The sequence below is a fragment of the Stegodyphus dumicola genome, chromosome 1 (assembly GCF_044657685.1).
Source record: "Stegodyphus dumicola isolate Sdum_Otavi_A_Nest chromosome 1, ASM4465768v1".
Taxonomy (NCBI): domain Eukaryota; kingdom Metazoa; phylum Arthropoda; class Arachnida; order Araneae; family Eresidae; genus Stegodyphus; species Stegodyphus dumicola.
In genome coordinates this window covers 131,461,294-131,483,868 of record NC_140768.1, presented here as the reverse complement: position 1 = coordinate 131,483,868, position 22,575 = coordinate 131,461,294, and the positions used below count along the sequence as shown (strand labels likewise).

At 32.8% G+C, this 22,575-nt stretch overlaps 1 protein-coding gene across 1 annotated transcript in view; it reads right to left on the bottom strand.

Annotated features, from left to right (window-relative positions):
- Positions 1–21,798, bottom strand: part of LOC118181051 (NPC intracellular cholesterol transporter 2-like) — a 61,187-nt gene extending 39,389 nt beyond the window's left edge. Inside the window, exon 1 of the mRNA XM_035350126.2 lies at positions 21,528–21,798. Coding sequence (XP_035206017.1) covers positions 21,528–21,600 — 73 coding nt within the window. The 5' untranslated portion in view covers positions 21,601–21,798. The remainder of the gene's footprint in view (positions 1–21,527) is intronic.
- Between the last annotated feature and the right edge of the window lie 777 nt (positions 21,799–22,575).

Sequence of the window (22,575 nt, the reverse complement as noted above, 5' to 3'; positions counted from 1 at the left end):
TGTGGTCTATACGGAAACATTTTGATATGGCGTATGCCAAGTCCAGTGCAAATGTTTTCAAATATTTGGCTAACGAATTGTTTACCGTTATCGCTAATGACTTTCATCGGTGCACCGTATTTTAAAATGTATCTGTGTAAGAATGCATCTGCGACTGTTTTGGCTGACGCGCGTTTAAGTGGAACAATTTCTGCCCATTTTGAAAAATGATCTACAATTACTAAAAGAAAACGATTTTTATTTAACTCACTCTGGGGGAAAGGACCAAGATGATCTATGCCTAAAATTTCATTCGGAAATGTAGCGCGAATGCTATTTAAGTACCCGGCCGGGCTGTAATTAATATCATTTATCAATTGACATTGATTGCAGGACCTGACATACGCAGTTACTATTTTGTATAATTGCGGGAAATATACCGCCTCGCGTACCCTTTTTAAAGTCTTTCTGACCCCTAAATGACCCGCTGTTTTCGCGTCGTGTAATTCCTTCAAAATGCTTAATCGAAGCGAGGCTGGGATGACTGGTCTGTATTCGAAATTTTCGTTTGTTGCTTTCGTATAAAACAATAAATTATCTATTATTTCATAGTTTTCTCCTCTACTTCTTATTGCATCGATATCTGTGTGTTCAAAGCTTTCGGGGGTCTTTCAAATACGCATAGATACTTCCAAATTCAGGATCAGCTTTCAATAATAATTGTTTCTCTAGAATCTAAAATTTTGAAATCAACACAGCGCATTTGAGTTCATTGCCTTCATCGTCCAGTTTTATTCTAAATAGTGCGTTAGCAACATTGTTTTCCTTACCCGGTTTATATTTAATTATTAGGTTATATTCTTGAAGTTTTAAAGCCCATCTGATTAACCTGGGCGTTAGGTTTTTCCCCAAGTCTACCAACAGTCGAATGATCCGAAAAGACTATTACTGGCGCTTTGCCGAAATAAACTCGAAATTTGTGTACAGCCATTAATACGGCTAATGTTTCTCTCTCTGTAGCTGTATAATTCCTTTGCTTAGAGTTTAAAGTTTTACTAAAAAATGCCAAAGGATGGCCATTCTGCATGAGAACCGCACCTACGGCATAGTCCGACGCATCTGCTGCAATTTCCAGGTTTTCGTCAATTTCCGGGAATTTCAAAACAGGGGCATTGATGAGTGCTTCTTTTAATCTTTCAAATGCTGTATTTTCTTCTGCTGCCCACGTAAACTTACTTTTCTTTCTTTTAATTACTAACAACAGTTCAACAATGTTCGCGAAATCTTTTATGAACGACCGATAATAAGAACATAACCCAAGGAAAGAAGAAAGTTTCTTGGCGGTATTGGGAGGTGGGAAATTCTTGATGGCTTTTATTTTTGAATCCTGAGTTTCTATACCCTTTTGCGAAATTTTATAACCCAGATATTTAAATTCTTTAGTCGCGAACTTGCATTTTGATGCGTTAATTGTAAGACCGGCCTCTTTTAATAATTTAAAAACCTCTTTCAAGTCTTTAATGTGTTGTTCCAACGTACTACTCGTTATAATTATATCATCTAGATAGATTAAAGTCGACTTTCCTAGGACAGGCTTTAAAACAAGTCCATAGCTCTCTGGAATGTTGACGGGGGCCCCACACAAGCCAAAGGGCATGCGTAAAAATGCATAAGTGCCCGATTTTGTGATAAACGCGGTTTTATGTATATCTTCCGGTCTCATAGCTATTTGATAGTAGCCAGATGTTAAGTCCAAAGTAGTCATGTATCTAGTAGATTTAATCTTTCTAATAATTTCCTCTATTACCGGCAAAGGGTAAACTGGGAACTTAAGTCATACTATTAAGCTTTTTGTAATCGATAGCAAACCTCCAAGCCCTTTTATCCGAAGGAGGGAAATCATTCTTTTTCCTACATAGTACGACTGGACTTGCGTACTCACTATTTATGGGCGTTATTATCTGGTTATGCAACATTTCCTGAATGTGTTCTTCGATAATTTGTTCTTTCTGTTTATCATACCGGTATGGTTTAGTCCTACAGGGTTTATCGGCAGTTAATTGTATATTATGCGTTACAATCTGACAATTACCAGGCCGTTCTGAAAACAAGTTTTAAAAAGTACTCACCACTTGCTGGATGGCTTGGCTTTCATGGTCATTCAAATGGCTAAGGTCCACCTGCGGTTGTTTTACTGGCTCCACCACCCTCCAATCCATTTTCAGCATAATCGAATTTTCCTGAAAATTCAGTTTGGCCTTCGCGGCCTTTAAAATCTCCATGCCTAAGATGACTGGACTCTGCAAATTTTTGATCACAAAAATTAATACTTTGAGGCTTTCATCTTTTACCTGTATTTTTAATGATAATTTCCCGATACATTGACAGGTTTTTCCTTGCGCCGCTATAATTTCTGTGTTTTTATTTTTAAATAATCGTAACCTATTAAAATTCTTCTTGAAAAATGGATCACTCATAAAATTACCTTCTGCCCCTGTATCGATGAGGGATTCTACTGGTACATCGCCAACCAAGACTTGTATAATCGGTAATTGTGAATTCTTTACCACGACCGTATTTAGGTATCTTCTTGAGGGTTTTTTCGAAACTTCCGCGGTCTGGACCCTTGCTTTTACAGGCCCCTCTACTCGTTTAACGCTTTCCTTTCAACTTCAGTCTTCTGCGTACGCGAACGGTTGTTTTCAAATTTCCTTTTTGGGCCTTGACCTTCGAGCTTCGATGAGTTGGCTTGATAGCTCTTTCCCCCATAAGAGCGATTTGTGTTTCCGGTCTGTTGATTTGAGGATTGCCTTCGGAGACCTTGAGAATACGATGCCCCTCTAGACTTTTCCGCTATTCTGCGGTTTTGGAACTTGACCGCCAACTCGAAGAGTTCCTGCAAGGTGCTTGGGTTTCGGATTTCGAAGTAATCTTGGACCGCAGGTAGCAATCTTTGTAATATTATTTCAATAATCTCCGAGTCGGGTTTCTTCCCATACAGCATGTTTGTCAGCTTAACTTTTCGCAGAATGAAGTGCGTCAAATCTTCTATATTACGTTGATAAAAACTATACAGTTCGGCTTCTAGTTTTGCTCGGTCTTTCACTATGGGGAAGGCCTTTAATAATGATATTGAAATTTTCAAAGGTATATGTTTGGCCTCCGAATTCTCCTAATAAAAATTTCCCTATACTCTTCCACCATAGTGAGGCCTGTCCTCTTAGTGTAGACGTGGCAATGGCAAATTTTTGTCTTTCCGGCACAGGATATAGCTGGAAATGATTTTCGAGGCCTTCTAAAAATATCGCCACCGAATTTTTTCCGTCGAAATTGACGTTTGGCTTGATGGATGCTCTCATCGTTTGGACCAAATATCCAAATCCCTCTAACTGGTTCTCCATCTCTGGCTGTTGGAGTTGTACAGGAGCTTCCATCCAATTTTCGGCCATCTCAGTTCGTAAGGTGTTCGGGCGCCAATGTGATGTTGCGTGGCCCGAACTGTTCAGCAACAGTAGTAGTGACTGCTATAAACTGCAAATTATACGAACTCGTAAGAAGGGTTTAAATCCCTTTTTATTTCACTTTAGAAATCACTGACGCTTGACGTTCACTTGACGCTCACAAACTACGCCGACCCGGCGGTGTAACAAAATTAGAAAAGTACAACTAAAAATAAATAACAGGATGAATAAATAACGAGGTCACTACCTACGAGGCTCTATAATCGTGACTAACTTAACCGCGTTCTAAGATACAGCTGAGATTCAGCAAACTTACGGAATTAAGAAGTTGAAAGATTCAACGAACTGCCGAAATAGGCACACAGGCCGAAACGCGCGGTTCTTAAATTTTCTACCTAGCAACCTTCACGCTCGTGATTCAAGAAGTACACTTACAATCTCGTTTCCCTTCTATTTAACTCAATTTACTTCTGCTAAAATTTGAATACTCTGCGCGTTCTACTACGATTTACATACTCTGGCATTGGCAATACTAGGAAAAAGTAAAGGCTTGACAGGAAAGATAGCTTAAACTTGAAATAAATGTTAGTTAAAATAAATATAAACCCTACAAAGGAAAGATGAAAAATGAGTAACACCTTCGTCGAAAATCGAACCAAGGACCTCTGGAATACGAGACCAGAAAGCAGACCACCACACTACAAAGGCATGCCAAGAATGCAGGAGAAATACCTTAAAAAGTAAGTAAAGAAGTGTTAGATTTTTATTATTTTTAGGGAAATATTTATATTTATATTAATATAAATTATATTTTTGCATTTGTTTTGAAAAGTTTGAATAAGAATTTTAAAATTATTCTAAAAATGATGTCGATATAAAAAATAAGTGAAATTAGTACATATAAATAGTATGAATTTATGGTAACTGCATGTTAAAATTTACGGATGACTGTATGGTAAGTACAGAGTATGTTGAGGGAGTACTGGTTCTGAAATAGAGGCCTTTTATTAACTCAGTACAATTGTTCCTTTTACCTTCCTCATATGAGATAATGTTGGAGGCTCTCATTTTATGTTTGTGATTATTATTACTAGTATTATTATTATTATTATTATTTTACATATTGTTATTATTAGCCGAAAGGGCGTTAGCCCACAAGGGCTATTAATTTCGTTTTGGCATTTTGCGTTGATTCACTTTCTGCGTTGATTCGCTTTTCAAACTGTTGCCACCAAATACTACAGCCCTATATTATGTTTAAAGAAATTAAATAATGAAGAATCTGCATAAATGTATGTATGTTTCTCGCATTATGATAAAACAACGGGACCTAGAGCCATCAAATTTTGAATAACGTAATCGTCCACCGATTATGGGCTTCTAGAAGTCCTAATTTGGAATTTGTTTTATTATCAATTTCATATTTTATCAGACATTAAAGAATTTTTTATTAACAAACTCAACGATTTCAAAGCGAGGAATGACAACACTGTACGAGAAAAAACCCTTTTATCTCCAGCGCGCGAGACTGTGCATCGGAATTCTAAAGATATGCTCATTTTAAAATTATTTTGCGATATTGCTCTTGAATTGAATTTTATGGATTAAGTGCGAAGAACATGATATTTAATAAATAAAGGTAACACACAAAACGTTAAAAAAAAAACGCCCCTCTGAGATTAATGTAAAATCTGAAAGCTTTCAGATTTTATTTATTTGTATTTATTTCTTTACAGAATATATTAGCGCAGGTCACAAAGGCCAGTTATCTTAAGGAAGGAACGGAGGCCTTTTCATGTAACTGCCTAGGCATCTAGTGCAGAACACACTGATTAGCTCAAGAGGATAGCCCTAATGATGGAAATATTTGTTTAGAAGTACTACGAGACTTTCCAGTTTGATAAAATCAGGAATTGCAAGTGAAAGATAATAACGGTGAAACCATTATTTCTGAAAATGATACTCCTATTATATTTATGGTGTTATCATGGAATTTATCAATATGGAAATTAGTATCATAAATATTTATCTGTATTACATTTCATTATAAGTAATGATTATGTAAACGTTTTTATTTATGATACTCTGTGATAACAAGAACCTTCCCTGAAGAATTATGATTATGTAAACTCTCAAATAAAATGACTTTTGGACTAAAATGCTGAAAAATTTAAAAGGACTCTATAAATTAAATTTATTTTTAAAAATTTATATTAAAAATTTATACTTTTTAGTTTTTTAATTAATAATGTTGATCAAAATTTTATGATTTTAAGTTTTCTCATTTGCTAAGTGCTTTAATGCTTTTTCTTTAAAAAGGCTTCTCTGTCGCTACACCTTTTTTCTCCTTGAAGGGGGGGATATGTATGATATAACAAAATACGGTGGTTGCTTTAAGAAACAATTGGCAACCTCAAAATTAACTATTCTAGATTTTATATTCTCTCTCTTAAATTAATCTGTTCTCCCAAATTCGAGATCTTTCCATGTTACATAACAACCTAAAATTAACCAATCACACTTTAGAGTACTTTCTGCATCAGCTAAGTATAAATACCGCTCACAAGTAACTACGTCATCCCTTTTCCTAACTTCTGCTCTACCAACACCTCCGCGCTGCTTTGCTGTCTAAAAATGCCTACGTCATACCTTTAAGAAAACCAATGTACATAAAAATTTTTGTATGTAACTATGATTGGATAAAGGCTTTGTCTACCAAAAGTGAGCTGATATAATTTATCACGGAATAAAGTTGTGTTTAGAAATGGCCACGTGTCGAAATTAATGGTTTATGCATCTATCACTCTAACTACGCACCTAAAATACGACATACATATATATAAATATATGAGCAGTCCAAAACCTAATGCACTGAAAGCAGTAAAAAATAAAAAATATGTTTAAAATTCATCTTATACTCAATTCGAAATAAACCAAATGCAAAAAAGCAAATCCAGATGCCCAGTGGTAAACTGCAAGAAAAGGGTCAAAACATGCCAAAATCGAAAATGAAAAAAGAAATTTACATCTTTCGCTGCATCGTCATCGAGAAACTGTTGCAACGAAAGATGTAAAATAATATTGTCGCATTCTACGGGTTCGTGGATTTGGAGTAATTGATGACAATACTTGATGAAGAATCAAAATACAATTTATTCGCCATTATTACTCAGGACAGTTCAAAAACACGTTTACATTCGTCTAAAAGACTACGTTAAATACGCTGAAACAATCAGCAACACAGCCTTCAGGTTACAATGGTGAAGATAGCTTCACGGCAAAGCACTAAAGTACATCTCCCGATTCGGTTCGGTCGCTCTCAAGCTAATGTCTGAACGCAAAACACTACTACTGGACTCAACATACTACTCAAGATACACTCTTACTCCGCGTAAAGACAGGGTATATATAGCTTTTGAATATACCTTCGAGAATATTCTAGGGAAAACCAGTAAGATCTCTTTCTAGAATGTTCTCCCTCCGTCTATGACATATCGTCTATGACATTGCGCGTCAAATCGGGCAACTCTGCCTTTCCTTGTCACTTTCTGGCAACCCTAACCTCGCTTTGCGGGGAAGTTATCTTATCGCAGCTGACATTTCGTATGCGAAAGCAAGAAATGGATACTGTGTGCTTATCTACTGAACCAAAGGGTGTCAAGGTCGTAGTGATGACGTCTCCTAAGGTCTTCTGGTGCTGTGTTTACTCTTTTTATTGAACGGATTTGTCTTCGCTAAACTGCGACGTCGATCTCAACAGTGAAATGTGAAAAAATTATAGTGATGTGTGTGCGTATCATGTGTTTATGACGACATCTGAAGGTTTCTAACGATGTGCGTGCGCGTATCATGGGATTAGTTAAATGTGTGCCATTGGATATTCAAGATTAGTGCTTCGAATTGGTTAATTAGTAAAAAGTGATTATTATGCAAATTCTTGAGAAATTTCATTGCGTGATCAGTGTGATTTAATTTCGTGTTTTGGTATAATGTGAAATCTCAATGGTGTGTTCTACTATTAGGTATGCAAAGTACATCTAAAACAAAAATGTCTACAGAAAAAAAGTGAAATTTCAGTGTGCCATCTTTCACTGTGTCATCATCAGTTTTAATAATGATATTCCCATAGACAAGTATATTTTACTATTCGAAAAAAAATGTGAAAATAAGAATATCGACAAAAAGGATAAATAGATAAATATTTAATATTTTCTGAATGCCTCCGTTGCGAGGCTTTAAGCATTTTATTTAAGAGAATGTGCTGAATTAGACATGCAAGCAGTCAAAAACAAATTCCTCATATATTTCTCAACCACGGAAACTATTACTTTTAGTGACTTTGTTTCGGTTATTTATGCTAAATTTAATGACATTGACAAATATTTTCGACAAAAATTAAAATACGCTGCGACTCTATAATTAGATGACAAAGTCGCAATCGAAGGAACTGAATCAGGGTCTACCCGAGAGCAGAAAATGTGCAAAATCAAACACAAAAGTTCTTAAATGTGTGCCATCGGATATTCAAGATTAGAGCTTCAAATTGGTTAATCACTGAAAAGTGATTACTTTGCAAATTCTTGAGAAATTCTAGTGCGTGATTAGTGTGACCAAGTGTACCACCAAATATTTTCCTGCCAAGATTTTACCACTCTCGGTATCATGCTCCACGACCGTTTACTGCACGCTACTATTATACTCAAAAAACAAAGCACGGAGAAATTTTCAGACAAGACTAGCAGTTGACCCGTATAGATCATTTCTTAAATTATAACAATCCAAATTCTCAACAAAATGAGCCGAAAAAGAAGAGAAATTATTTTAAAATAAAAGTTCATATTAATCAAAAAGAGTTCCCTGCTATCATCATTACGGGGTCACAGGTAAAGGTCATATCTGAAAGTATTTTGAATTCTATTGATGCAAAAACTGACTTATTCAAAATCATCTATTCAAAATTATCCTAACACAAAATTAACATCTGGAGGTCTTGCTGTGACTACAGTAATTAAATTGTTATGTAAGATTGGTCCAATTATTAATACTACAGTATTTTATGTTGTTAATTCTATTTTAACTTATTTATCATCATCTTGTGTTTCTTTATTTAAATTGCAATTGAATTTTAATAATTATGAAGTATATCAGTTCAAACGTATCTTAAGTAAAGGCATTCCATTAAATAAACTTTTCTGTAAAAATAGTGTAAGTACTAAGAAATTTTATAATTATGCTGAAAATTGCTAATGATCCAATTGCAAAAATTGTTAACTAACTATATTCATATATTTGCTAAAATCAATATGGAACCTCCAGGAGTAATCTTAACTCCAGAATTAAATATAGCCTCTCGACCCTATACAGCCTCTCCTAAAAAACATAATTTTGAAATTAAAAGACAAACAGATGAATTTAGAGGGAAAGCACCGAATCTAGAATAGTTAATTTTGAGGTCGTCAATTATTTTTAAAGCAGACATCGTATTTTGTTATAATCTCATACGCACACACACATACAAACGTATATATATATATGTAATGAAAATACAAATTTTGGAAGCACTGCATTGGGATTTAGTTTCACGCACTTTTTCTGAAGAATTTGCAAAATGAAGTAAGCACCATATTTGGATACTCGATGATATATAACTTTATGAACTTGCAGATACTTTTTCCATTGGAGATTTAGGCAGCAGATACACAACATCCTGTCTGACTAAATGTGTCATGATATAAAATGAATGATTTGGAGCTTGGCGGTGGCGTAATAGATGAGTACTGAAGAAACTTGGCAAGGCAGACATGTCCGGATTCAAGATAACTTTATTATTGAGGAAAGCAAATCGGGATTCGATATATTTGGTTCACATGCAGACGAGCGTCTTATGCGCTCTACATTTTTGTTAGATCGGCACATATTCCTCGAACAAAGAAAGTAGCCGCAGAGCTTCTAGCCAGGAGGAAAAGTTTAAGCGAAAGTAGCAGCACACGCATAATTGCAAAAAGACGCCTGTCCCAGATGAAAGCACAAGCAAAGGTGACGTATCAGTTCATAGAAAAAAGGGAGGGAGGGAAAACTTTCAGTTTTAAAGTTTTGGTTTACGTTTCGGTGATCGGTCAAGAGGCATCTGCATTAAGATCGCATGACTAATTTGAGTGACGCAGTTTAGGTTTTAACGCTATTTTTAGGACAGATAGATGAAGTTACCAAATGAAATAGAAAATAAAATAGATTATAGGGAATTAAATTTAGAATTTTGCTTTCATATTTTTTATTTTACACACATATATGTGTGTAATCAAAATAAATTTAGAAGTACTGATGTAGGAACACTGAGACTCAGAAACTACTTGATGGCGAAGCACGTAGATGGCATATTAAAGAGGAAGAATTCTGATTGCGTAGGATGTTAAATCCTTAATGACCAGGAAATTTGGTAGTCTAGATGTATTTAAATGGACGTCACTGATGTCATCTTGAATTTGCAATGACGTAGGTAGGCTAATAAATTAAATAGGATAATTCGAGGTTGATTTTTTCCTTTAAATGCCAATCAGTAATATTTTTTGTCACTTATCAGCGTCTTTATTTATAATTCTGTTAATATGGTATACCGAAAACAATTTAGGCACAAGTAATTTATACGTTTTCAAAGTTTACAATTACTCTATTAATATTCCCATGAAGTTTTATTACTTTAGAATCATAATCTAGTAATCGTAAAAAAATCATTAAAATAGAAGTATTTTTCATTTTAGATTTATTCAAATAATATTACGAGTTGGCTACTAGCAAATACTGAAGCCTAGCAGTGTTGGAACATGAATTCTGTAAGATTCTGTGAATAAGATCTTTTTGAAAAGGAAAAGTTACGTTGATCAATATTTTTCACAATAAATACTTGTTGCTTGTTCTGTTAACATCAGAAACCAGATTCTAATCGATATTTTATTTTTAATTATGTACAAATGCAAGCATTTCGTTCTTCAATTTATGTAGGGTTCCTGAACATGATTCCCGATCCTATATCAAATATTTCAGTAAAATTTTGTCATATGGGAGTAAAACGTTTTGTTTTTTCTTTTTACAAAGAGTACAGAATTTTTCTAAATATAAGTATAGGAACCAGAGGAACATGAAGAAATGTTAGGTTTCATAATTTTTACAAAATTAGTTTTTTAAATTTAAAACTACTAAAATATGAATTTTTGCATGATTTAAAACATTTTTGTCACTGTAAGTATATGTCTACGACCAACAGTTTAAAAAATAAAGGCCGGGTACGAACATTTGTGGACACGGTGTAAACATTTAAATTTACGTAAATTTTGGACATAAAAATCCGCTTAAATCTAGTTGTTTAAGCTACGCACACTGTGTAAGTTAACTTCTTTTTAATGTAAAATGTGCAAGCTCAGAAAAAGAAATCCGTTTACTTTTTAAATTTGTTTTTATTATTATAAATCTTTTTTCGTACAAGCTTATGATATGAAAGATTTCAAATTCTATTACTCACCTGTACAAATCACTATAAAATCATATACATTAGATTAATAAAGTCAAGATTATGCAGCGGAAACATCTGCTAGTGAGGTATTTTGCTGAGTCATAATTTTTACTTTAAAACACCTCACGGATGATAGAAACTTAAAGACTGAAGGAATGGTAAGCTTTAGCTTTCAGAATTTAGCGTCTTCAGAAAAGAAAATCCAGTGTCACTAATACAGACGTATTTTATTATAAATCATTATGTTATTATTTAAAAACTATTTATACACCTTCACTGAAATTAGATCATTTCAATAGCTTCCTCGTACTATATTTTAGCCTAAAACTCAGTTTCATTCGGAGACAGTGCAAAGAGCTTTCTTTGCAATATTTTTATCACAAAATTTCAGTAAAACTATAAATTTTTGGACCATGAAAAATAAAATAAAATAAATTGACCTAAATAAACCTAAATAAATTGACCGAAAAATTTGTGGACACGGACATTGAGTAAAAATTTTAAATATAGATTGTGATAATTATATTTCGGCTATGATATAAAAATGTGAAAACTTTTCAATAAAACATGATTGCCAGTCAATAAAGTATGGTGAAAATCGGTTTGGCTTAGCTGTCAGATGTCAACAACTGACGAGGGCCTGTTATTTATTTTTACATGTACATAAAGGCGCCTGTTAACTTTTCCTTTAAAAGAAATCCGCTAACTTTTCCTTTAAAAGAAATCCGCTTTCATTACATGTTGAGGTAGATTCTTCGACTCCCTCTACTTCTACCCAGCACAGCGTGACGTCATCGCAGCTTGCACATGAAACCTTATAAGAAATAGACTAACCCCATGGAGGTAGGAAAGGGAGGAGGGGCCATTCCGCGCTAGAAGTGAAGCACTGCTTTGAAGCTTGGGTCACCAGACGGGGTTGTTCTTTGTTTACATTCAGAAGCTCGCTTGACAAGATTCTGATAGTATTTCAACACACGACAGTTCCATAGAAATCGAAAAAGGGACACTTTCGCATGAAAGAAACATTCATAGTGGGATGGATAATAGCAATTTGTATAGTTTAGTGACATTTACGCAAAAATCACATCTTGGTTATTTTTCGATAACTAACAACAGCAATTTTGATTATGAATTTGTTTTATAAAATTATAAGCTGTTGCACTACAAAAATATAGATTTTAAGAAAATTGCTAAAAGAGATCTGCCAAAATTTATTTTCTAGAAGATTTGAAAAGTTTGAAACTTGATGGCTAAATGTAAATATAAAATTATGTATGTTAAAATATTTGTAATTAGGCACATAGGTCAGATAAGTTTTTATTAAATAGAGTAACGCATGCAAGGGCTATCTGCCTAAAGAGAGAGATGCCATCGTGGAGGAATTTTGAAGAAAAACTGACCTTTGAGTGGGTATTAAAAATAATACTTATAATTTTCATTCAAATTATATTCATATATATTTTTATGTAAAACTTTCGGGTGTATGCTAAATTAGTGTAAATTACTTTACACGAAAAATATAGTGAATGCACAGAAATTAAAGATTTGCACATGCCGGAAATGATAAATAGGAAATATGTATGGGTATTTATGCATGTGCTTGCAAAAAGCATGTATCTGCCTTTGACAAAATACTTAAATATTCATTAAATTATTTATAAATGTATTTGAAATGAAGAATTTATTCACTTATAAACAACTGTAAAAGTACTGTGAAGAAATCTAATGATTAAATGTATCTAATTTATAATGATTATAAATGTTATCTAAATATATAATAACCTTAATATTGAATAGTAAACATAAATTGAAATCCTGTTGACAAATACGTTATAAAACTATTTAAGCAAGAATTGTTCGTATTGGAAAGCAATCTGTTAAAAGATATTGTAAAGCAAATGCTATGAGATGCGCACTTAAGAACGTAATAAAGAGTTTTGGAATATGTATTGTTGAAATGAAGGGTAAAAAAAAAAATCTGATAAGTTTAATTAAAAGAATTATTCCCTTTACATTTTATAATAACTCAGTTACAAGTTTTAAATAATACTTAAAAAAAAACTTGTTTTATTCCCTTTCAGAAATGTTCAGAGAAAGTCAAATACTATTTAATTCCTAATAATTCTCTAATTTAAAATGAACCGAATAGAGCATTAATTATAAATTGACTTACATTTTTCTATTTAAAAGAAGCCAAAAAATCATGTCATATTTAAGAAAGTATTTTAGGAAGAAGCTCTATAAATAGAAAAGAAATAATGCATAATTTTAATATTAATAATACAATAAACTTTGATCTTAATTTTTGTAAATTAACCGAATAAAATCAAATTACCTTAATTTTTTTTCTAATGTAATTAAGGAAAACTTGTGAAAATATTTCATTCAAATTAAACCATTCTGAGAAAACTGTCCTGTGAAAAGTATAGCATTTAATTCCGTTCAGAATGAAATGTTGTTTAAAAATATGTTGTTTTCACATACTTAGGACTCTGAAGTGTTGTAAAAAAAGAAAATATATACATTTATATGTATATTTGCGACGTAATTACAAAATATTTACACCCGAACGCGTCAAATCCCATAGAACTCAATGATAAATGACCCAATGTTTTGGTCACCACGTAGGGATCGCCGGTGCTTCAGAGCCGGTACGGAGAAACTTGTTTAGGGCGACTCCTTCTTACTTCCTACCTCCATGACTAACCCAGTGGGCGGGGCGCGCGTCTCCGACATGTCGGCAAGAAAGAGTAGGGACGATCTGGTTTACTTTAACACTGAAACCTATGGCGCTTGTATCACATAACTCTTTTTAATTATTAAATGTATATATATTATATTCTATATAACGTATTTTAAAGTATATTTAAATTTAATAATATTCTAATTCTTTTAAATGTTGGATGATGTTTTTTATTTCGATATTCAAGTTCAGTAATATTTTAGTCTAATTAAACGTTGGCACAATGTTTTTATAGCGGTGTTTTTATTCTCTTCTTTGCTATATGAAAGTAATAATAACCTTAATTTAGTATTTTATACTCATAGTAAATGTATTTATTTACACTTGCCTGCCATCTTAAAAAACGACGTTTTCAACAAAAAAATTAATCGGTAAAATCCTAGTATACGGTGCGGCCTTGGCGCGATTTTTAAAATTGTCGCCAACACCAAAATGATGCGTTTACGTTTGTCGCCAAATTTTTGGCAACCTCAAAGTAAAGCGTCACCACAAGTTTGAGTTGGCAAAAAAAGTAAACAAAATGATAATCATAAGATAATAAATCCTAAGCATACGGTGAGGACACAAGAAAAAAAGCAAGCATTTAGAAATTGAAAATAATTTTTAACAGACCTTTATAACAAATAAAAATATAATTTTCAATATGCATCGCAACAAATACAAAACATTCACATATCAAATATAATAAATTAAATACCATGGCTCAGTGTCTCATATGTTTTAGGGTCTATATCATAAACTCAAATGCCATGGCCCTCAAACTCGGGTGGCGGATATATTGCTTTTATTGCAAATATAAAGTCTTTAATTATTTCGGATGACGATTTATTATTTTTGAGGCGCCGCCACATATATTCCACCAAATAAAAGTCAAACTCTTCGCTTACCTTTTTCGTCCCCTTCATCCCACGCTTAATAGCACTCCACGTTCCTTCCAAATCCTAGTATACGGTGCGGCCATGGCGCGATTTTTAAAATTCGGCAGCAATTCGGCAGCAATCCGGCATCTACTGCCCACTGAATTACAGCAAGCTTTCCTTCCAGTTCTAACTTCCAAAAAAATTTCGTGTTTAAATATTCGCAATTCATAGCACTGCACATCATAATCGAAAAGTAACGTTATCCAACTGTAGAACAAAATATGTTAGCAAAGAGAACTGTAGAACAAAATACGTTATCAAAGAGAACTGTAGAACAAAATACGTTAGCAACTCGAACTGTAGAATAAAAGACGATATCAAACTAAAATCATATTCAGTATCTGACCAAAAATCGATTAATTAAAAAATATTAACCAATCACAAACTCGGCGGAACCACTACTGTTATTTTAAAAAATACAAAAAAAAAAAAAAAAAGATAAATAAATATTACCTGAACATACGTCATCCTTTCTCATTCAGTTCAGCCGAAGACAGAGGATTAACGGAACTTCAAACAATGGTTTGAAATAATTCTTCTCTTCCAACTGCACCAATCAAAACTTCTCAATTTAATATATTTAATGAGCATGCGCGAAAATGCTCCCAAATGCACTCTCCTCCTGAGCATTCAAAATCGGCTTGGTTACCACAATTGGCGCGCTTATTAGTCTCTTAAACCCAAATTTCGCCAACTCTCATGTGCACCGTACACTAGGATTAAGCCAATTAATCCATTATTTCTAACGATATTTATTTTTTTTTTTTTAAGTTTCGAATACTTTACTATGCGTAAAAACAGCGTTTTTCAAGATGGCTGACGTTTGTAGAAATCGCGCCAACAATTGCGCCAACGTAAATCGCCAAAAATCCGTGCAACCGTCTACCAAAGTAGCACCAGCTAGCTATTCGTACGCATTGAAATATTTCTTGCATTTAAACTTGTGTTCCAAATTAAGCTTTGGTAGCCCACCCGGAATTTTAAACAAAAAAAATATCGCCAAGAGCGGCGATAAATGATATGATCTGGTAACCCATATGTAAACAAGAAGATGAAATTACGGTTACAGCTAATTTAGTAGTCAGTTACATTTATTTAATTTCAACACAAATTACCGACATATCCGTTTACTCAAAGTTTAATGCCCGTACCCTGTATTCTTACTTTTCCGGTATAGATTTCTCTTAAAATTTGTCTCACTCTGCGTTGCAGGAGGAAATACAACATTTTAAATTAGAATTCTACTAAAATTAATATCTAAATACACAATTCGTAACACTGTTATTGGCGATTGTTTAACGCTCAGATACCGTGAATACTATTTTGTATATATTTTTTTGGCTACTTGAGGTGATATTTTTGCGTTTAGTTATTGCTTGCTCTAAAACTGCTGTTAGTGATGTTGTAATTAAGTATCAGGAGATTATAAAGGAAAATTTAAAGTGGGAGTTTCCAAACAAGCGTAAAATTTTGGAAACAGATATTTTATGTATGAATTAACAATAGAGTATAAACTTTTCTTGAAGGATGACGTTTGTTGTGAAAAATGTAAGATACCATGCTGGTTAGTTAGTCAGAAAAAGTCATCGAATAGTAATTTGGAGATGCAAGAAATGTAGGGCTGAGAATTCAATTAGGCTAGGATCTTGGTTCGCCTGTAGTAAGCTCAATTTTTCTAGAAACATTTTTTTTTACAACGAGAATCAATGGAGTTGCTTATGTGCGAGTTTCTAAAATTCTCCGATTTCTTTTAAGTGAAAGCAGATTTCTTAGTATATGAGCAATGCAGAGTTTATTCAATGTCTGATTTTTAAGTGAAAAGAGATCGCTAGATCTTGGTTCGCCTGTAGTAAGCTCAATTTTTCTAGAAACATTTTTTTTTACAACGAGAATCAATGGAGTTGCTTATGTGCGAGTTTCTAATATTCTCCGATTTCTTTTAAGTGAAAGCAGATTTCTTAGTATATGAGCAATGCAGAGTTTATTCAATGTCTGATTTTTAAGTGAAAAGAGATCGCTATATACATGGGCAAAGCCAATGCAGTGCGCAATGCCGAGGTTGTGCGCGGTGCCTAGTTTGTGCAATTCTAGGATGTTTTTTTAAGTGAAAATAGATCGATGTGTACATGGCCAGAGCCAATGTAGTGCGCAATGCCAGGTTGTGCAATTCTCTGATATTTTTAAGGTGGAAATAGATGGATGTGTACATGGACACCGAGCTTTGATGTTTTTCGAGCGAATACGGATCGTTGTGTACAAAGGAAAACGAGATAATGTGTGATGACGAGCTGTAATGTAACGTATTTTATATGCAATGTTTAACATATCGTTTATGTATTTTAAATTTGTATTGTTGTTTTAATTGTGAATTATATTTAAGACCATTTTTCAGTTAAACTGTATTTTTAATTTTTTGGTTTTGATATGTTTACAATGCTTTCCGACTTACGATATATATCGATAGCCCGACGATCTACTCAACAGTAGCAAAACTGTAAACTTTGACCCTATAAGTAACTTTTACCTCATTATTATAATACGTAGTGTTTGCAATCGTCATCGCACTTGATAATATGAGTTCTTTGATAATACAGTGTCTCACAAAAGTGATGGGACACTTGTGCTTTACAAAAGGAAACTGTAATAAAATAAATTAAAAAAAACATGTAAAAATTATTTGTGGGTGTGTTTTATACTTAAATTTAGTAACAATTATTACATAACATAAATTTTCTCAAAATATTAATTTAATAAAAATACAATTGTTTAGAACGGAGCAAAAAATGGTTCACATAAGTGATGGGACACCATTAGATACTACTACGTACTATGCAACAAAAATCGTCTGAAGTAAGCAATAAAAATATTTTTTGGGGTTTTTATTTTTACTCAAAAGCAATTGGCAATAATTTATAAAATCGTCTGCAGTATTTCTCTCCAGTTTGTTTTGGAATTTTTGAGTTTTTTATCTCTGTGCAGCCATGAATGCCAAACGAAAAGAAACTTTGCCTGAAATTCGAAAATTAGTTATTAATTTGCATATTGAACGTGGAAATTCTATTAGAGAAACTGCTGAAACAGTTAACCTGAGTCATTCAACAGTTTTCAATATCATTAAACGATATAAAAAGAATCATATGATTCAGGATAAAAGAAGACCTGGCCGACCATCAAAGCTATCCAATGGAATAAAGCGAATTATCGTTCGAAATATTAAAAAAAAAAAATCCAAGAATGAGTGCTCCTAAAGTTGCTGCTGATTTACAAGCATTATATGGAGTAATTGTTAATCCTGAGACTATTGGAAGAGTAATTCGATTTGCTGGATATCACGGTAGAGCAGCCAGGAAAAAATTCTTCGTGAATGAAAACACCAAATTATTTATTAAAGGTGAAATAGCTAAAGTTTCTGGTATTGTTTTTAAAATTACATCCTTTAAATCTTAACCATTTTTATTAATCATTTCTTAATACTTCTTTCTCTTAAAATCGTGTATAATAGTCGTAAACTTATTTCCATTATCCACGATTTCTGGTGAAATCAAGATGGCCGCCATTTTTTGAAACACGGAGTTTCGTCGAAAATCTGGATAGCAACCATTTTTCAAAACAACGTATTTCATGTGCTTTGGCGCCAAACCAAATTCACCAAACTTTGAAGGTGGGCTATACTAAAGCTGTTCCCAAATTAAGATTTAACTTGAAATTAATGTAGCTATTTACTGAGAGCATTAGATTTTTTTAGAGTAGTTTACGTGAGATGAGATCGCTTGGGGTCACGTGATATAAACCGGCGAATTAGGATGTTGAACCATGAAAGCATAGTAAATTCTTAAATTAATGTCTTTTTACAAATTTATTGTCTTTATTTATTGTCTTTTTATAAAGTTTTAAGCGATATTAAAATGTTTATGCCTTCAAAAATGAATTCTTAGAACTAAAATTTTTTTAATATTTTTTATGTGTATACTGTATGTTGTCGCCAATAAAGTCTGCTTGGCGAGATTTGCGCCGGCGAAACGGAAAAGTACCAAAATATCTATTTTGACAACCCTCTAATCCACTTGAACGATGTTTTAGCGTGACAGAATAAAAAGGACTCTTTTTTCCAAAACGCATTGTAAAATGGGTTTAAAATGGATTCAGAAGAGATTTTCTTTCTGACGTCATAACTTAGAAACAAGTAATCTTAGAACGTTGAAATTTTGTATATGAGACAGCTATAACCTGTAGTTGTACATCTCCCTTTTTGGTTGCAATCGGCTACACCAAACATATATTTATCTACTATGTACATATATACTCACTCTGTTAACCGGCTCGGTGAGCTTACATATATATAAACATTCTAGTTAGGAATATGGATTAGTATGTATTTAGTAGGGGATACCATATTTCTCGCGAAATAAAATTACGAACAAAATTGTATGAAAAAATTACCTATTACATAAATATTTATGTACTTTAAATGTAACGTTCGTATTTTACAGAAAAACTCAATTTCTTTGAACAAATTTGGTCATAGTTAGTTCAAAGTCATATAATTCATCAGCTCCTTGCATTGGTTGCTTATTTTTGCTTAAGTTTCATTTTTTATTTAAAAATAGGTATAATTTCTTGAAAACTATCTAAAATACCATAAACAAATAAGGCTAATAATTCATTGAACAGAATTTCAAATAAATAAAAATTCTGCGATTTTGTTTGATGCAAGAGCTATGGGAAAAAAATACTATTTTATACAGTGGCTCCCTAAAGTGTTCGTACACTTATGATTTTCATTGAAATAGGGCTCTATCCATTAATTAAAAGTAAACTTTCTTAATAAGATTTTGATAATAAGATCTATAATCTATTCGTAACAAAATCACATGAAATATTTTTAAAATATAGCGAAACTTTATTTTTAAAAAATTAATAATCAAGAAATGACACACATTTTATCTCACAAAAGTCTTAGTATACTGAAATATTTTTGGATAAAATCAAAATTAGAATTATCGTTTGCCGCTTTTTTTAATTTTTGCATTGTGATGGCATTTAAAAAATCGTTTGCTTTAATTTTTTACGAACTGGTTTTAATTTTTTGGTTACTTCATAATATTCTATTTATTATTGAAAAACATGGGTCCCAGTCGTAAAGAAATTACAAACAGCATTCGAAAACTGATAATTTTTCACCATACTAGTGGTAAATCAATTCGAAATATCGTTAAATTAGTTAATTTATCCCATTCTACAGTGCAGTATGTGATAAAACGCTTTAAAGAAGAAAATCGGATTGAAAACAAGGTAAGAAAAGGTCGATCGAGAAAGTTAATTAAACGTGATGACAGATTTATTATTAGAAAATTTGTGAAAAACCCACATTTGAGTGCTGTAAAAGTTTCTGCAGAATTTAATGCAATGTTTTCTACTTCAATTTCACCTTAAACTGTTCGACGAGTTCTCAGAGAAGCTGGATTACATGGGCGTTCTGCCCGTAAAAAATTTTTTGTTAGTGAGGAAAAACAGAAAGCTTAGGCTTTCATTCGCAAAATCAATGATAAATACACCCGAAACGTACTGGAATAATGTCCTATTTGCTGACGAAAGAAAATTTAATATTTTTGGTTCCCGATGGTCGAATAATTGTATGGTGAAGATAAAATGAGGAACTTCATTCTAAGAACTTAGTTGGAACACTTAAGCATGGCGGTGGAGGTGTTCTTGTGTGGTGGTGCATGGCAGCATCAGGACTAGGTAATTTGGTATTTATTGATGGCACAATGAATCATTCACTTTATTTAAATATTTTAGGAGACAATTTAAAATTATCAGCCCAAAATTTGGGCATTGGAAACAACTTTTTTTTTTTAATCATCATAACGATCCTAAGCATACGGCTCTCAACGTTCTCCTGTGGTGTCTCTATATAATTGTCCACAGGTTTTGAAAACACCACCTCCGTCGCCAGATTTAAATCCTATAGAACACATTTGGAAAGATCTGGAGGTTAAAGTACGGAAATACGACATGAAAACGGAAAGCGAACTCAAAACAGTCATGATGGAAGAATGAATGAACATTGATACAGAAATTACAAAAAACTAGTAAAATCTATTCCCAGATGTTTAAAAGGTGTTGTGGATGCTAAAGGATATCCTACTAAATATTAATTTAACAAAAATGAAAATATTTACTAATATGTCAAGATTTTTTTGAAGTGTACGAAGACTTTTGTGAGATAAAATGTTTGTCATTTTTTTATTATTAATTTTTAAAAAATAAAGTTTCGCTATATTTTAAAAATATTTCATGTAATTTTGTTACGAATAGATTATAGATCTTATTATTAAAATCTCATTCAGAAAGTTTACTTTTAATTAATAGATAGAGGCCCTATTTCAATGAAAATCATAAGTGTACGAACACTTTTGGGAGCCACTGTACCTTCAGGTACAGCAACATAACTAAAACGTACTAACTATTTAACTCCGTACTTTATCCATTACAAAATACACAATTACGTTCTTAGCTAAACGTACAGCCAGTTCGGTTAATACAGATACGGATATAAGTATTTGAAATACAAGCTATACGAACTCAAATGGTAAATACCTTAGTATTAATGAACATACTTTAATGAACATTTCCTTTCTGGTTATATATTTTGCATCTCTTCAAACAAAACAGAATAAAGTTCATTAGATTTGCGAACCTTTCACACAAGTCTAAAGATCAATAATAAATTAATATTTTTGTTACTAATACAGTTTAATTTTTGTTCTTTAAACAAGTAAAACTAAGCGATTTTACATTTTTTTTTTATTATACCATATATTATTCTGCGCGATTTATCATAAAAAACTGCTGTCTTAAAATTCATTATTCCATATTACGCAATTAAAGATCTAATTAAAAAATTAAATACTTACAATCTGCAGAGTTTACGTATTCAGAAACTGCGTAAGTAACGCATAAAAGTAAAATTACAACTTTTAAAAACATGGTTGTAATTTTTATTCGGCAGAAGCCTGGGAATAAACTGTAATAACCAACGTTTAGAAGCAAACGTTTCAAACTGATGATCGAACTTATATTTTCTCTTACAACTTTAAAAAAAGGTTAAAGGTTAAAAGTTTCCATGGCTACCAATGAGAGCTGAATTGTAGCACGTGATGTGTGCTCATAATTAAAGAATTCTGCGGCGAGTTGTCAGCGCTGAAATAAAATGTGGACGTAATTTCCTGCCACTGATTTCGAAAAGAGCTCGAAGTTCGCGCTTTAAAAGCATTGGTGTTTTTGTAATCTTTTTAGACGTGTCATTGACGTCAGTATTTGTGTTTATAATAAAACTAGTAACAGCTAGAGAAAACTGATTGATGACTTTTAAGGTTTGAAAGATTTAAGATTTTTTACTGAAAAAGAACAAGCTTTTCTCCATGCAGCAATTTTATTTTGACATTTTTGGCTTTAATCAACTCCATTGCTTATTCACGTACAACCGGAATTTTGCAATGTCGTCTTATTATGTCTTACATTCTCCTTTTCACGTGATGCGATGATAGACTGATTCAAGGCGTGTTTTTTTGGGGGGGAGGAGGCACTTTCATTAAAATGGTATCAGTATGTTGTTTTTAAAGTTGCGGTTACAATGACGTCTTGTTTTCGTCTTTTTACTTCCTTGTACGAAGTAAAAAGGGAGTATTGTAATAGCGAAAAGTTTCAGGCAGCATAATTCAACGAAAATATCCATTTACGATGTTTTTGCGTTTCTGTACGAACGTATGTACGTACGTACGTATCTCGCATAACACAAAAACGAGTAGCCTCAGAACGTTAAAATTTTGTACATAGGACTCCTATAACATGTAGATGTGCACCTCATATTATGGTTGCAATCGGCCGCACCAAACGTATATAAATATATTTATATATATAACCACTCTGTTACCCGGCTCAGTGATCTCAGTTTCTTTACTC